General features: G+C 45.9%; 1 protein-coding gene across 1 annotated transcript; it reads left to right on the forward strand.

Annotated features, from left to right (window-relative positions):
- Positions 1–14,584: 14,584 nt before the first annotated feature.
- LOC311424549 (olfactory receptor 14A16-like) lies at positions 14,585–15,526 on the forward strand (the record flags this gene model as incomplete). Its single annotated transcript, XM_084499842.1, has 1 exon — positions 14,585–15,526. The coding sequence occupies one exon, from the start codon at positions 14,585–14,587 to the stop codon at positions 15,524–15,526; it is 942 nt and encodes a 313-aa protein (XP_084355968.1).
- Positions 15,527–15,794: the final 268 nt, after the last annotated feature.

Raw genomic sequence — 15,794 nt, forward strand, 5'->3', positions numbered from 1 at the left:
TGAAATACCTTTAGAGATCACAGATCAAGTATGTCCAGGAGTTTGGGCTACTGAAACCCCTGAAAGAGGTAAAAATGTGACCTTAATAATTATTAAATTAAAGCCAGGAGAGAAACCCATTAAGGTTAAGTAATATCCTTTGAGGATAGAAGATAGGAAAGGAATTAAAGAGATAATTAATAAATTTTTACAGTATGGATTATTGATTGAATGCGAATCAGAATACAATGCACCCATATTGCCAATTAAAAAGGCAGATGAAAAAGCTATAGGCTAGTTCAGGATTTGAGGGCCATAAATAAAATCACTGAGGATATACATCCAGTAGTGGCAAACCCTTATACTTTGCTGACTAAATTAAAGAATAGTCAAGTCTGGTTTACCGTACTGGATTTAAAAGATGCCTTCTTCTGCCTAGGCTTAGCCACAGAAAGCCAAAACCTATTTGCCTTTGAATGGGAAAATCCCGATTCAGGCAGAAAGACGCAGCTTACGTGGACATTACTACCTCAAGGATTCAAGAATAGCCCCACTATTTTTGGAAACCAATTAGCAAGGGAACTCGAAACATGGATGCCTCCGGACACTGAAGGTGCTTTGTTACAATGTGTAGATGATCTCTTAATAGCTACCGAGACTAAAGGGAGTTGTATTCAATGGACTATAAGTCGTCTCAATTTTCTGGGTTTAAATGGATATCAAGTCTCTTGACAGAAAGTCCAGCTGGCTCAACAAAGTGTGACCTATCTGGGATTTGAAATTTCGGAAGGACAACGAGAACTAGGAACTGAACATAAGGAAGTCATTTGCCAGACTCCAGAACCTCAAATGGTAAAGGAGCTACAAACCTTTTTAGGAATGACAGGTTGGTGTCGCCTTTGGATTTATAATTATGGACTATTGGTAAAGCCTCTATGTGAATTGATAAAGATTAACCAGTCAAAGTTAGTCTGGACTGGAGAAGCACAAAAAGTCTTTAAACAACTTAAACAAGAATTGATGATTTTGAAATATCAAGCAATATTGGTAGAACAGGACAACGTGGAAATTGTGATAACTAATATTGTGAATCTAGCCTCTTTTCTTAGTGATGCTCCGGCACAACCTGTGATTCACGATTGTTTAGAAACTATAGAGACTGTGTATTCCAGCCGACCAGACCTTAAGGAGGAGCCCATGGAAGATGCGGAAGAAACTTGGTTCGCGGATGGAAGCAGTTTTGTTATGCAAAGACAACGTAAAGTTGGATATGCTATAACAACTACTCAGCAGGTAATCGAGTCTAAGCCTTTACCCCCTGGAACATCAGCTCAAAAGGCGGAGATAGTTGCTCTCACGGGAGCATTGGAACTGGCAGCGGGAAAAAGGGTAAATATTTGGACAGATTCTAAATATACATTCGGCGTGGTACATGCTCATGGAGCAATTCGGAAAGAACATGGATTGCTGACCGCTCAGTGAAAACACAAAGTATGCTGAAGAAATTTTAAAATTGTTAGAGGCTGTAAAACAACCAGAAAAGGTAGCTATCATGCATTGTCAGGGACACCAAAAGGGGAACACCGATTTTGAAATTGGAAATCGATTGGCAGAGGCTAAGCAGGCAGCTGAAATAACTGAGGTGAAGGCATTGTCTTTGATACCAGACGGTAAAATCCAAACTATATCCAAATTATACAAAAGAAGACTTAAAATTAATTGAAGATTTGAAAGGTAAAATGAAAACATGGCCCATAGTTCTTACAGAACACAATAAAACGCATTGGGGAGCTGGCACACTGCATAAGAGCCTGAGTCAGACATTAGTGGGACGATATGATAAAACAAGTAACTCAACAATGTAGCATTTGCTTACACAATAACCCCAATACCAAGGATAGAATAAAATTTGGAATAATCGGTAAAGGAAATTATTCGGGGCAACAGTGGCAAATTGATTTTTCAGAACTCCCTAGAAAAGGGGGGTATCATTATTACTGGTTCTGACTGACACGTTTTCAGGAAGGCCTGAAGCCTTTCCCTGTCGAACAAACAAAGCAAGAGAAGTGGTTAAAGTCTTGTTAAATGAAATAATACCATGCTTTGGGATTCTAGGAGCAATGTCTTCTGATAGAGTTTCACATTTTTGTGCACAAGTGGTAGAACAGATAAGTAAGATTCTAAAGATAGATTGGCAACTGCATACTCCTTATAGACCACAGGCAAGTGGACAGGTAGAAAAAATGAACCATTTAATTAAACAATAAATAGCTAAAATTGGATAAGAAGCTAATTTGTCATGGCCTCAATCCCTCCCTTTAGCATTACTTGGAATTAGAGTTAAACCTAGAATAAAAGGGAATTTGAGTCCCTTCAAAATCTTATATGGAAGGCCATAGCAATTTCTATTTAGTGGAGAGGACCTAACGCAGTTAGGATCAGAATATTTATATGCTTATATAACTGAACTTCAGAAACAATTAAATAAAGTACATAAATTTGTTTTAGGGACCAGGGCTAGAGGGTTGGATCAACCAATCCACCCCTTTAAGCTCGGGAATTATATATATATGAAGACTTTTTCAGGACAACCCCTACAGGAAAAATGGAAGGAAAGTGGATGGGACCATACCAAGTATTACTGACAACACACACTGCCATTAAGATTAAGAAGCAAGCAGCTTGGATCCACAATTCAAGGGTGAAGAAGGTCCCGGCGAGGATATAGACCACCACTCCAATTGGACCAACAAAATTACGGTTTTCCAGATCCTAATGATTGCAGGGGTGCGGTTCTCAGATTCGGGGTGGGCAACTTGGGATGAGAACTTACACCTGACCTTAATACAAACAATTTCTCAAGTAACTAATAAGACGAACTGTTGGGTATGCACCCATCTGCCACAGCATGGGAATAAGGGTGTATCGTTAATCGGGATTCCCTTGCCTGCAAACTTATCTTGGACTAATTTGTGGGAAAACACATCTTGGGGTCAAAAATATGAAGAAGTTTTGGAACTAGAAGTGAGTAGCTTTGTGCTGTTGGAATCTTACTATGTATGTGTACAAAGGTGTAACCCACCTAGGGGTATGGGAAAACAGCATTGTATAAATACGGATACTACTTATGTGGGAAATCAGACATCTTGTAATTGAACAATTGATATTAGTTGGTATAAGTTTAATATTGTCTTTTGTATTACTTGTTTGGAATTGGAAATTGTTACAACGAATGTCCATGTTAGCCTCCTTGACAAATGTGCATGGTAAGGTATTGAGGGGTACATATCATAATGATTGGGAAAGAAAATTTCCGTATTAAATAAAAGAATTTACTAGATTTTCCAGAAAAGGGGGAGTCTGTACAGTAATAAATACAAGTTGTTGTGTGTATGTAGATCAGAGTGGAAGGATCTCTACCGACCTGAAAGAAATATGGAAGCAGACAAGGGTCCTACATGAGATCAGTAAAGATGATCTTTCGTGGAGTTTTAGTGAAATATGGAATAAGTTAACCTCCTGGTTGCCCAATTTCCAATGGTTGAGACAAGTGTTCATTGCTCTAATCACATTAGTAGTGTTAGGAATATTTGTGTGCATGTTGTTTAGATGCCTGCTTTGTTGTGTTACTGTAAATAATGAAAGTATCTGATGCAAAAGAATTTGCATGGGAAAAGAAAAGGGGGGATTGATTAAGGAGGTATTGGGGAGGCATTGGGGAGGCAAGGACAATCCCCAGACATGGACTGTATATCTCGAAACAAGACACTGAAACTCATGATAAGGAAGCGGCAGACGGACAGAGAAACAAACGTAAGGACTATAAATCTCAAAACTGGACATTGGAATTCATTATAAAGATACAACAAACGGAAGAATTGGCAACAACCAGCTCTCGCAATTAAGAAACATGCCAATTCAGCAGATTCCTGACCAAAGGTGAAAAGTACACTGTGAGGAAGACTCGGGGTCTTCCTCCCAGAGACCCCTGCCCACGTCCCAAAGACCCCTGCCCACAATTCTTGGAAGGCTCTACGCAGGCGCAAGGTGCCAAAAGGCTAATTAGCATGAGAGGCGAGGGAAGGCGGGGATAGGTAATGCATATGTATAGGTGCTTGTAGAATATTGATAGATTGATTGTATAAATTCAAGACTGCTTTTTGCTTTGGGTATGCACGATAGGTGGAGAGATCCCCCGTGCATCCAGCGCTGCAATAAAGAATATACCACTTAAAGGAATTTCGGCTTCGATCTTTGAATCAAGACTGCCGAAAGAAAAAAAACGGCCAGTTCTGTATATCTACACTGACTCATTGATGGTGGCAAATGCCCTGTGGGGGTGGTTGCAGCAATGGAAACAGAGCAACTGGCAGCACAGAGGAAAACCTATCTGGGCTGCTACCCTGTGGCAAGATATTTCCGCCCAGGTAGAAAACCTGGACCTAAAGGTACATCATGTAGATGCCCACATGCCCAAGAGTCGTGCTACTGAAGAACATCAGAACAACGAAGAGGTGGATCGAGCTTCAAAAATTGGTGGCTCAGGTAGACTTGGACTGGGGACGTTAGAGTGATCTGTTTGTAGCTCAATGAGCCCATGAAATATCAGGACATTTGGGGAGGGATCACAGAATCACAGAATTTCTAGGTTGGAAGAGACCTCAAGATCATCGAGTCCAACCTCTGACCTAACGCTAGGAGTCCCCACTAAACCATATCCCTAAGCTCTACATCTAAATGTCTTTTGAAGACTTCCAGGGATGGTGACTCCACCACTTCCCTGGGCAGCCTGTTCCAATGCCTCACAACCCTTTCAGTAAAGAAGTTCTTCCTAACATCTAACCTAAAACTCCCCTGGCACAACTTAAGCCCATTCCCCCTCGTCCTGTCACCAGGCACATGGGAGAACAAACCAACCCCCACCTCGCTACAGCCTCCCTTGAGGTACCTATAGAGAGCGATAAGGTCACCCCTGAGCCTCCTCTTCTCCAGGCTGAACAAACCCAGCTCCCTCAGCCGCTCCTCGTAGGACTTGTTCTCCAGGCCCCTCACCAGCTTCGTCGCCCTTCTCTGGACTTGCTCGAGCACCTCATTGTCCTTCTTGTAGCGAGGGGCCCAAAACTGAACACAGTACTTGAGGTGCGGCCTCACCAGAGCCGAGTACAGGGGGACGATCACCTCCCTAGCCCTGCTGGTCACACTGTTCCTGATACAAGCCAGGATGCTGTTGGCCTTCTTGGCCACCTGAGCACACTGCTGGCTCATATTCAGCCGACTATCCACCAATACTCCCAGGTCCTTCTCTGCCTGGCAGCTCTCCAACCATTCCTCTCCCAGCCTGTAGCTCTGCTTGGGGTTATTGCGCCCCAGGTGCAGGACCCGGCACTTGGCCTTGTTAAACTTCATGCAGTTGACCTCAGCCCATCGGTGCAGCCTATCCAGATCCCCCTGCAAAGCCTTCCTACCCTCGAGCAGATCGACACACGCGCATAGCTTGGAGTCATCTGCAAACTTACTGAGGGTGCACTCAATGCCCTCATCCAGGTCATCGATGAAGATGGGGGGGACGCCCTGGGGAACACCACTAGTGACTGGCCTCCAACTGGACTTGGCTCCATTTACCACGACTCTTTGGGCCCGGCTATCCAGCCAGTTTCTAACCCAACAAAGCGTGCGTCAGTCCAAGCCAAGAGCAGCCAGTTTCTTGAGGAGAATGCTGTGGGAAATGGTGTCAAAAGCCTTGCTGAAGTCAAGGTAGACCACATCCACAGCCTTTCCCTCATTCACCAAGCACGTCACTTTGTCATAGAAGGAGATCAGGTTCGTCAAGCAGGACCTGCCTTTCATAAACCCATGCTGCCTGGGCCTGATTGCCTGCTTGCCCTGCAAGTTCTGCATGATGACTCTCAAGATAATCTGCTCCATGAGCTTCCCTGGCACATCAAGTCTAACTCCTGGATCCAACTCCTGGCACCGCACAGGTCTACCCAAAAGTTTAGACCATGTGACTAAGTGCACAGTCCAATTGCTTTTTAAATTCAGACAGGCTTGGTGAAGTGACTGCTTTGCTGGGGAGCCTGTTCCAGTGTCCAACCAACCTTTCGGTGAAGAACCTCTTCCTGATGTCAAGCCTAAACTTCCTCTGCCTCAGCTTAACACCATTCCCATGGGTTCTATCACTGGTATTTACAGAGAATAGGTCACCTGCCTCTCCACTCCCCCTCGCAATGAAGTGTAGACATTGATGAGGTCCCCCCTCAGCCTCCTCTTCTCCAGGATGAACAGGCCCAGTGACCTCAGCCGCTCCTCATACATCTTCCCCTCTAGGCCCATCACCATTTTTGTCGCCCTGTCAGGTGCAAGTTTTATGCAGTGTCCCCCTGAGGGACAGCACTGATACAGCCTTGTTTAGAAGAGCATTGGAGGCAGTGAGGACAAGTAGACAAAGGCAATGTGAAGGTGTCACTGACGTGTAGGAAAACCTGATGTGTTTCACCAAGCACAAGGGCCAGGCCTTGACCCCCATTCCCTGGGAAGGGAGATCCTTTCCCTTCACACCTTGCTCAGGCCTCTTACTGGGGCAGTAGGAGATGGGGATGTGCATGGCCAAGCGAAGGAGAATGGTACAACCCCTGCCTGGTCATCGGTAGAGAGGGGTAAGGAGGCAATGAGGCCCTTGTGCTTTAACAATAGGCTGTCTCCTTGTGAATGTCAGTGGAAGAGACAACAACCAGAGCCATGGACACAAAGATCACACTCTTGTTGGGACTTTCAGCCTTGCCAAAGTCCTTGTTCCTCTCCACACCAGGCAGTCCTACGGACTCCCAGACCTGCAACTTTTTTCCTGCTGGCTGTAAACCCTTGACCATGTGGTGCCACACCAGATCTGAGTTGTCTGGTAACTCAGATTTGCTTGGTAGCTGTTCCTTGCAAGGCAGCTCTTTAGGAAGCTGGCCTGGTTCCTGGTGAGCAGCACCACAGCTTGTGTGGCATCCCTCGTGGTGCCCAGGCACTCTTCGTCCTGGGCATTGCTCACTCTGTAGGGTCCCAGTCTGCCCTCATGTGTGGGGTTCCTCTTCCTCCGGTGCAGGACTAGGCTCTTCTGCATGCAAATATCAACAGGTTTCTGTAGGCAAAGTCCTGCAGTTTCTCAAGGTTCCCCTGGACTGACGCTGCATTCTGTCAGCTGTTAATGTCTGCATGCAGATGGCTCACCCTGATTATGCTGTCTCTCACAAGATAACAGCAGCAGGAATTGCAAGACAGTTGAGCCAATACAGGAGTATGTAGTTGAATGGAATTGCAGCACAGACTCAGAGAAGGGTAGGGAATGGAAGGCTGCCCAATTCCACTTCTTCAGTTCTTCCTTCTCATTGTAATAAATGGGTCAGTCTTCAAAATAGAACTATAATCAAAGTTTACAATTTATTAAAGGAATAGAGGTAAGCAAACAGCGCTGGGTGCACTGGGAGTCTCTGCTCCACCAAGACACACACCAGTTACATCAAGTAGCTGATTTTTATGCTCCTAGGCTAATACATATTCATTACTACTACTAGGGTATGTAAGACAGAAAGTCACATTCATCATACAATGTGGCCCTAGCATTGTTCCGTACTGACACGAATCAGATGAACATATCTCACATCATGCATGCTGTTATTTTGTCTGGAACTGCGTCCTATACACAAAAACACAGCACCATCCCAGTTAATAGGAAGAAAATTAAGTCTGTCCCAGCCAAAACGAGGACAATATCCATCCCATTCTATACCATCTGCAGCATGCTCAGCCTCAGTACTTTCCGATTAATCACCACCACCTTTTCTCTTTTGATATACACAGAGAGATATCATGCCCTTAGTCTATGGGTGTCCTGATGTTGTCTAGGGTTGAGTTAATTTTCCTTCTAGTAGCTGGTATGATGCTGTGTTTTTGATTTAGCATTAGAAGAATGCTGATTACACGCTGATGGTTTAGTTGTTGCCTAGCAGTGGATTGCTGGGGGTGCCTGAGAAGCTGGTGGGGACAGAAACAGGACAGCTGACCCAAAGTGGCCAAAGGGATGTTCCATACCACACGATGTCATGCTGAACAATCAATATGGGTGGCTGGCCAGGGTAGGGCTACCACTGCTTCGGGACAGGCAATCATCATCATGATCATCAGCATCATTGCTTGTATTATTTGTCTTCCTTTTCTGTCCTATTAAACTGTCATTATCTCGACCCATGATTTTTATTTTTATTTTTAAAAATATATATATATATTTTTTCCCCCTCCTCATTCTTTTCTACATCCACTGGGGGTGTAGCAGGGTGTGTGTGTGAGTGAATGGCTGCGTGGTGCTTATCTGCCTGCCGGGTTAAACCACACTCTTTCTGGTGCCCAACATGGAGCACAAAGTTTGAGCCAATGACAGATCTGACCACAGCATGTTAAAAGAAAGCTAATTAAAAAAATTAAATGCTTATAATTATAAGCATTTATAATATAATATATATAATATAATATATATAATATAAATGCTTATAATTAAAATTATAAGCATTATTTGATTTTAATAGTTGCTGATCACAAAGATGATTATTTATTTATTTATTTATTAATCTCAGGTCTGTTGTGCAAGATTTCAGAATTGTGTTGTATAGAACATTACATACTGTATGTATCTCCTGCCATGCTGTTTGTCTTTTCTGATGGCTGGTTAAGTTTATTCTTTTGATGTATAGTGTAACACTGGCTTTTGATATGGTAAAATTCCTGGTCATTAAACTAATCTGGTACTTGTACTTAGCATTGCCATTACCTCCATACCTTGGGAACCATCTCTCAGGAACTACTAAGAATTACACTCTTGACCTTTTCTCCTCAGGAAACCAAACCATGGAGGAGACAAGAGGAAGACACTTTTACCCACTGGTTCACTCTCTCTTCCTCCTTCACCTCCCCCTTCTCCTCCAGGCTAGTTACAATAGCTCTTCAAATTTTTGAATATGGTCAAACCAGACGGTCAAACCAGCATGTTCCTATTGTTATGTCTCCTGAATGTGTTTCAGCTTTTGTTTATGTCAAACAATCACTTAAGAATGCTATCCAGAGATCTGCCTAGAGTCAGGAGAGTTAGGACTGGCAGGGAGTGTGGGAGAATATGGGCAGGCACCTAGAGCAGTGGGTACCTCCACTGCTTTGGAACTTCACCTCTGAGAAAGTGCAGAATCCTTTAAAAAAAAAAAAAAAAAAAGTGAAATGCTTGAGAAAGTGGTGTTATTACCCTGGCATTTCCAGACACATATCAATGCAATGTGCTGGACCTTGACCTATGCTTAACAAGCCACAGTCAACACCTCCCCAGCTGTTGTGACTTCCTGCAGACTCACGCCAACCCATGCGACAGGTTCATCAGCCAGTCCAACCCTTGTGAAGGGCCCAGCAGCCACTTCAAACCCTGCAACAGGCCTTGCAGGCATTCCAGCTCCTGAGATGGGCCTAAGTTAGGTGCGTGTGTCGATCTGCTTGAGGGTAGGAAGGCTCTGCAGGAGGATCTGGATAGGCTGCACCGATGGGCTGAGGTCAACTGCATGAAGTTCAACAAGGCCAAATGCCAGGTCCTGCACCTGGGGCTCAATAACCCCAGGCAGAGCTACAGGCTGGGAAAGGAATGGTTGGAAAGCTGCCAGGTGGAGAAGGACCTGGGAGTATTGGTGGATAGTCGGCTGAATATGAGCCAGCAGTGTGCTCAGGTGCCCAAAAAGGCCAACAGCATCCTGGCTTGCATAAGAAGCAGTGTGGACAGCAGGGCTAGGGAAGTGATCATCCCCCTGTACTCGGCTCTGGTGAGGCCGCACCTCGAGTACAGTTTTTTGTTCAGTTTTGGGCCCCTCGCTACAAGAAGGACAATGAGGTGCTCGAGCAAGTCCACAGAAGGGCAACGAAGCTGGTGAGGGGCCTGGAGAACAAGTCCTACGAGGAGTGGCTGAGGGAGCTGGGTTTGTTCAGCCTGGAGAAAAGGAGGCTCAGGGGTGACCTTATCACTCTTTATAAGTACATTAAAGGAGGCTGTAGCGAGGTGGTGGTTGGTCTGTTCTCCCTTGTGCCTGGTGACAGGACAAGGGGGAACAGGCTAAAGTTGCGCCAGGGGAGTTTTAGGCTGGATATTAGAAAGAACTTCTTTACTGAGAGGGTTGTTAGGCATTGGAATGGGCTGCCCAGTCACCATCCCTGGAGGTCTTTAAAAGACGTTTAGATGTTGAACTTAGCGATATGGTTTAGTGGAGGACTTGTTAGTGTTAGGTCAGAGGTGGACTCGATGATCTTGAGGTCTCTTCCAACCTAGACAATTCTGTGATTCTGTAAATTCAAACTGACCCCTGTGATAGACCCTATAGCTACTCCAAAACCTGCAATAGGCCCTACAGCCACTCCAACTCCTCTGAAAGACCCTGTAGCCAGAACAACTCCTGTGTTGGGCCCTGCAGCCACTCCAGTCCCTAAGATGGACCCCATAGCTGGGCCAGAGAACCAATCTGTGTCAGTATTGGTTGCCTCTTTATGCAAGAGAAAACAATGGGTGTGGAAGTCAGTTTTTCTTTAGAAAGGAAAGAAACTCCTACCTGGACAAGAAAGGAGGAAGAAGATGAGGCAGGTTTCTCTAAAGCTGGGCCATCATGGAAGCAGGAGAACAAGGAAGAAGAGATCAAATAAACATCAGAAACCAAGTGATCCCTTTCCCAGGGTAAGCTAGAAGGTATGGGAACAGATTTCAGCCATTATCTCAGTGAGCACATTGTCACCTGGCTGCTCCAGTTCTCGGAGAAAGGAACCAATAGCCTGGAATTAGAGGACAAGGAAGCCAAGCAGCCAAAATCCCAATCTAGGGAAGGGGTGACTGACAAAGGGAACTTAATCCTGTCATGCCTGAAGGAAAGGTATCCTTTCAAGAAAGGTCTTGTATGTCAACCAGGAAAGTGGACCAACATGCTGAGGGATATCCAGTACCTGAGGGAATTAACAATGCTGAAGGCGATTTGTAGGAACCTAGACAACAAAGAGCTATCCAGAGATCCAGGTGAAGTCAAGTGCACACGACCCATATGACAGAAGTTTGTACAGAGCACACCATCATCATATGCCAGCTCATTGGCAGTAATGACCTGGGAAGACCAAGAGGAACCCACAGTGGAAGAATTTGCAACTATGGCATTACAAAGTCTCTCTTCTTCCCTATGGGCCTACATTTCGTCTTGAGAGAAACTTTCTCATGAGGTGCAAGAACTACAAGAGAATACATCTTCTTCTTCACCTGCACTAACCAATACCTCAACTATCAGGTGTAAGCATCAATAAAATTCATATAGTGGGTGCATACTATGTGTCACCCTGTGGTTTTGACTGTGTGACCATGGAAAGGTCATGAGAAATTGGGGTGCAAAAAATCTACCTCCACACTAGAGGCAAGGAAGCATACATGAAGTGCAAGGAAATAACATTGGCAAAAAGTGGTTCTTCTGAGAAAATTGCTGCTCCAGTTTCTAGCGGCAGTCCTCCCAACAGCGTAATTAATACTATGAGCAGGACTGGAGGGACCCAGCCTCCAGCCAGGGGGAGGAAGGGGACAATCAGTGACAAAAGGGGACAATCCTCAAATCGACTTTGAAGATTATTGGCCTGGCACATCAAACCCAGGCTGAAGTGAGTCCAACTGGGAAGGAGTGGCAAATGCAACCCATTGGGACTGGCCTGGAGGCTCTGTGCAACCTTGGCATAGACTACTTCAGGAGAGGGTACTTCAAAGGTCCACAAGGGTATTGGTGGGCTTATGGCACAGCTGCCTTGGAGGACAGGAGGACAGGAAACAGTCGTCTACCTTGCCCACGCTCTCACAGGACCCTGCTGCTGTGGAGGTGCTGATGGCCAATGAACGGCAGGTGCCAATCGCTACCACAACAGTGCGCCTGAGGCAATATTGCAATAACAGAGACTCCCTGATTCTCATGCATGAGCTGGTTCATTGACTGGAGAGCCAAGGAATGATCAGCAACACTTGCTCACCCTTTAATAGTCTCATATGGATAGTGCAAAATTCTACTGGTGAGTGGAAGATAACGTTGGACTTTTGTGGCCTGAATGAAATCACACCAGCGCTGAGTGCTGCTGTGCCGGGCATGCTAGAACTTCATTCAGTACAAACTGGAGTCAAAGGCAGCCAAGCGCTATGCCACAATTAATATTGCTAATGCATTTTTCTCCATCCCTCTGGCAGCAGTGTGAAGACCCCACTTTGCTTTCACATGCTAGGTCATCCTGTCCACCTGGAATTGACTGGCCCAGGGCTGGAAACACAGCCCTACCATTTGCCATGAGCTGATCCGGACTGCTCTAGAAAAGGGGGAAGCTCCTGAACACCTGCAATACCTTGATGACATCGCTACGTGGGGTAGCACAGCAGAAGAAGTATTTGAGAAAGGGAAGCAAATGTTCCAAATCCTTCTGAAAACTTGTATTGCCCTAAAACAAAGTAAGGTCAAGGGACCTGCATAGGAGATCCTAATGTAGGCTGTCCAGGTTCAGGGGGACCCGTGCTGGGGGAAAGGTTGAGCAGCGAGCGGTCAGTGTGTGATGAGCAATTGCATTGTGCATCACTTCCTTTATACATACAATAATAATAAAAATTAAATTTCTTAGTATTTATTAGTAGTATTTCATTTTCATATTCATTTCATTTTCATATTCATTTTCTGTCCTTTTAAACTGTCTTTATTTCAACCCATTATCTTTTTTGGGGGGTGGGTGTGAGCTAACATCTGTGTGGCGCTGAGGTGCCTGACAGGTTAAAGCACAACATGTTTGACAACCACACTCCAACAGCACAAATCACACTTTAAAAAAATCAGTCTCTGACATCTACAGAGAGAAGCAGTCAGTGATGACTTCAGTCTGTTTCAAACACCACACCCCAGGAGAGATTTAAGGAACTGTCATCCCTGAGGCCTTGGGGACACCTCGAGGGAGCGCAATGGCACAGAGCAAGCAATCAGGAGTTGGACTCAATGATCCTTATGGGTTCTTTCCAACTCGGGATATTCTATGATTCTGTGATGCCATGGTTGGGTGCTGTGCTGTTGAGATGGCCAGTCTCCTAGGCTCAAGGGGAGCTCCTGGCAAGCGGGCAGCGGTGCAGAGAGACAGCTCTGCCCAGGAGCAGCTCCTCTGCACAGCACAGCAGGGCTGGGGGCTCTGAGTGCAGGTGGCACAGGGAGAGGAGAGAAGGAGAGAGGGCTTGGAGGCAGTGAGGAGCACAACAACAGAGGGCAGTGTGTGGCAGGACAGATCTGCATGCTCTTGACACCGTGAGTCTCTGGCAGCAGGGCAATGCAGGTGCAGTTGCCAAAGAGGTCTTCTACATCTGGCACATCCGATGGCTGATATAACATATGTCCAGATGGTTCTCTCTGGTTATGCAGTGCTTTAGAAAATGACATTATGAGGGGGCGTTTCAAGAGGAAGATCGAGCCTTGATTTATCTGAAGGGTAAGGCTTTTTCTGCCATCTGTGCTTTCACATTCCTGCTGTGGAGGGGAGCAGGTTTTGTGGTAATGAATTGTCAGATTTGTACAGGAGACTGAAACTCCTGGAGTATTGCACTGAGAAATCAGTCTGTCAGTGGTGAAATGTGTAACGTACCTTCCCAAGCCTCATCTCACAGACAGCACCAACATCACATTGTGGTCCTCTAAGGTTTGGTCTAAGCTGATCTTTAGGAGCTACAAACCTCCTGTCTTTGGGAGGTGTCTGCAGGCCAAAGCAGAGCACAAAGCATTTGCAATGAGCATGAGCTGCCTCCTCTGCAGGCAGAGCTGCAGCACAGGAGGGTCTGCTGAGTGTCCGTCTGTCACTCCCTGGCCTTGCCTCCCCTGGCAGCAGCACGCTGGCATTCCTCCTGGCTTTTCCACCTGGTCATGCTGCTGCTGTTCTTGTTCCCAGGCTGGCTGGGGATGGGGGTTTCACATGCACTTGGAGTGAGCCCTCAGTGTGCTTGGGAAAAGGGGAGTACAGGGTGAGGTGTCTGGAAATGTGTGCTTTGAGACTGGATTCTTCTCTCCAAAGAGACACCAGCACAGGACAGTTGACACTATGACTGACAGACAGACTGGATGTGCTCTCTAAAGGACACTGCACTAAGGACAACGTCCCTTTGATGATCCACAAGGTTTACTTAAGTACAGTAGAAATGCTTAGGATTTATGCCTCATAAACAACCTTCAGGTGTGGTGGAGCAGCTAGAATGAAAGAGACAAATAGAAATCACCATATGAACTTGCTTTGGGGCAGGGCTGACTCCCGCAAAGCCCACACAGAGTCCGTGCTCTCAGTGAAACCCGTAAGCAGCATCAGTCAGAAGTCATGAAAGGAACCTGCCAAAAGTCTGAACGGAAGTGGAGATTTGTTTGGGAGGGATTAAATGAGAAATGTGATGAGTTTTCCTCTGAAATGAGAAATAGAGGCTTACATGAAAAATTGAAATATTTTTTTCCAAGAAAACTCTGTTGTAAACTATCAGTGTTTTTCTGTTCCTTCAGCAGGACCCCACGCCCAGAAACAGCAAATGGCCAACAGCAGCTCTGTGAGTGAATTCCTCTTGCTGGCGTTCGCAGACACGCGGGAGCTGCAGCTCCTGCACTTAGCGCTCTTCCTGGGCATCTACCTGGCTGCCCTCCTGGGCAACGGCCTCATCCTCACCACTGTAGCCTGCGACCACCGCCTCCACACCCCCATGTACTTCTTCCTCCTCAACCTCGCCCTCCTTGACCTTGGGTCCATCTCCACCACTCTGCCCAAAGCCATGGCCAATTCCCTGTGGGACACCAGGGCCATCTCCTATGAAGGATGTGCTGCACAAATCCTCTTTTCACTCTTCTTTGTGGTAGCAGAGTATTCCCTCCTCACCGTCATGGCCTATGACCGCTACGTTGCCATCTGCAAGCCCCTGCACTACGGGAGCCTCCTAGGCAGCAGAGCTTGTGCCCAGATGGCAGCAGCTGCCTGGGGCAGTGGCTTTCTCAATGCTGTCCTGCACACAGCCAACACATTTTCCCTGCCCCTCTGCCAAGGCAATGCTGTGGACCAGTTCTTCTGTGAAATCCCCCAGATCCTCAAGCTCTCCTGCTCAGGTGCCTACCTCAGGGAATTTGGAGTAGTTGTATTTAGTATTTCTGTATTATTTGGTTGTTCTGTTTTCATTGTTATTTCCTATATTCAGATCTTCAGGGTAGTGCTGAGGGTCCCCTCTGAGCAGGGCCAGCACAAAGCCTTTTCCATGTGCCTCCCTCACCTGGCCGTGGTCTCCCTGTTTACCAGCACTGCCATGTTTGCCTACCTGAAGCCCTCCTCCATCTCTTCCCCATACCTGGACCTGGTGGTGGCAGTTCTGTACTCGGTGGTGCCTCCAGCAGTGAACCCTCTCATCTACAGCATGAGAAACCAGGAACTAAGGGATGCAGTGAGGACACTGGTAGAATACACAATTCTTCAGCGTATTCGCCTATAATAGTATGCCTATAATCAGAAATGCCAGATGTACTCTGAAAAAAATTACATACTTTTTAAATATTATCTATCTGTACTATTATTTCCTGTATATGCTTTTCTGATTTATATAAAATTATTCTTAGCCTCTTACAGGTTAATTATTTCCTGATCTAACACTGCTTCCTGTGTAGATAAACCCAATGAGGAAGCTATCAGAAATTCCTTGATCTCACCTGGCATCTCTTCCCATCTCCTCTAGAGCTGGGGGAGCAGCCCCAGCGTGCAAG

Source organism: Aythya ferina (genome assembly GCF_964211825.1).
Source record: "Aythya ferina genome assembly, chromosome: 28".
NCBI classification, from domain to species: domain Eukaryota; kingdom Metazoa; phylum Chordata; class Aves; order Anseriformes; family Anatidae; genus Aythya; species Aythya ferina.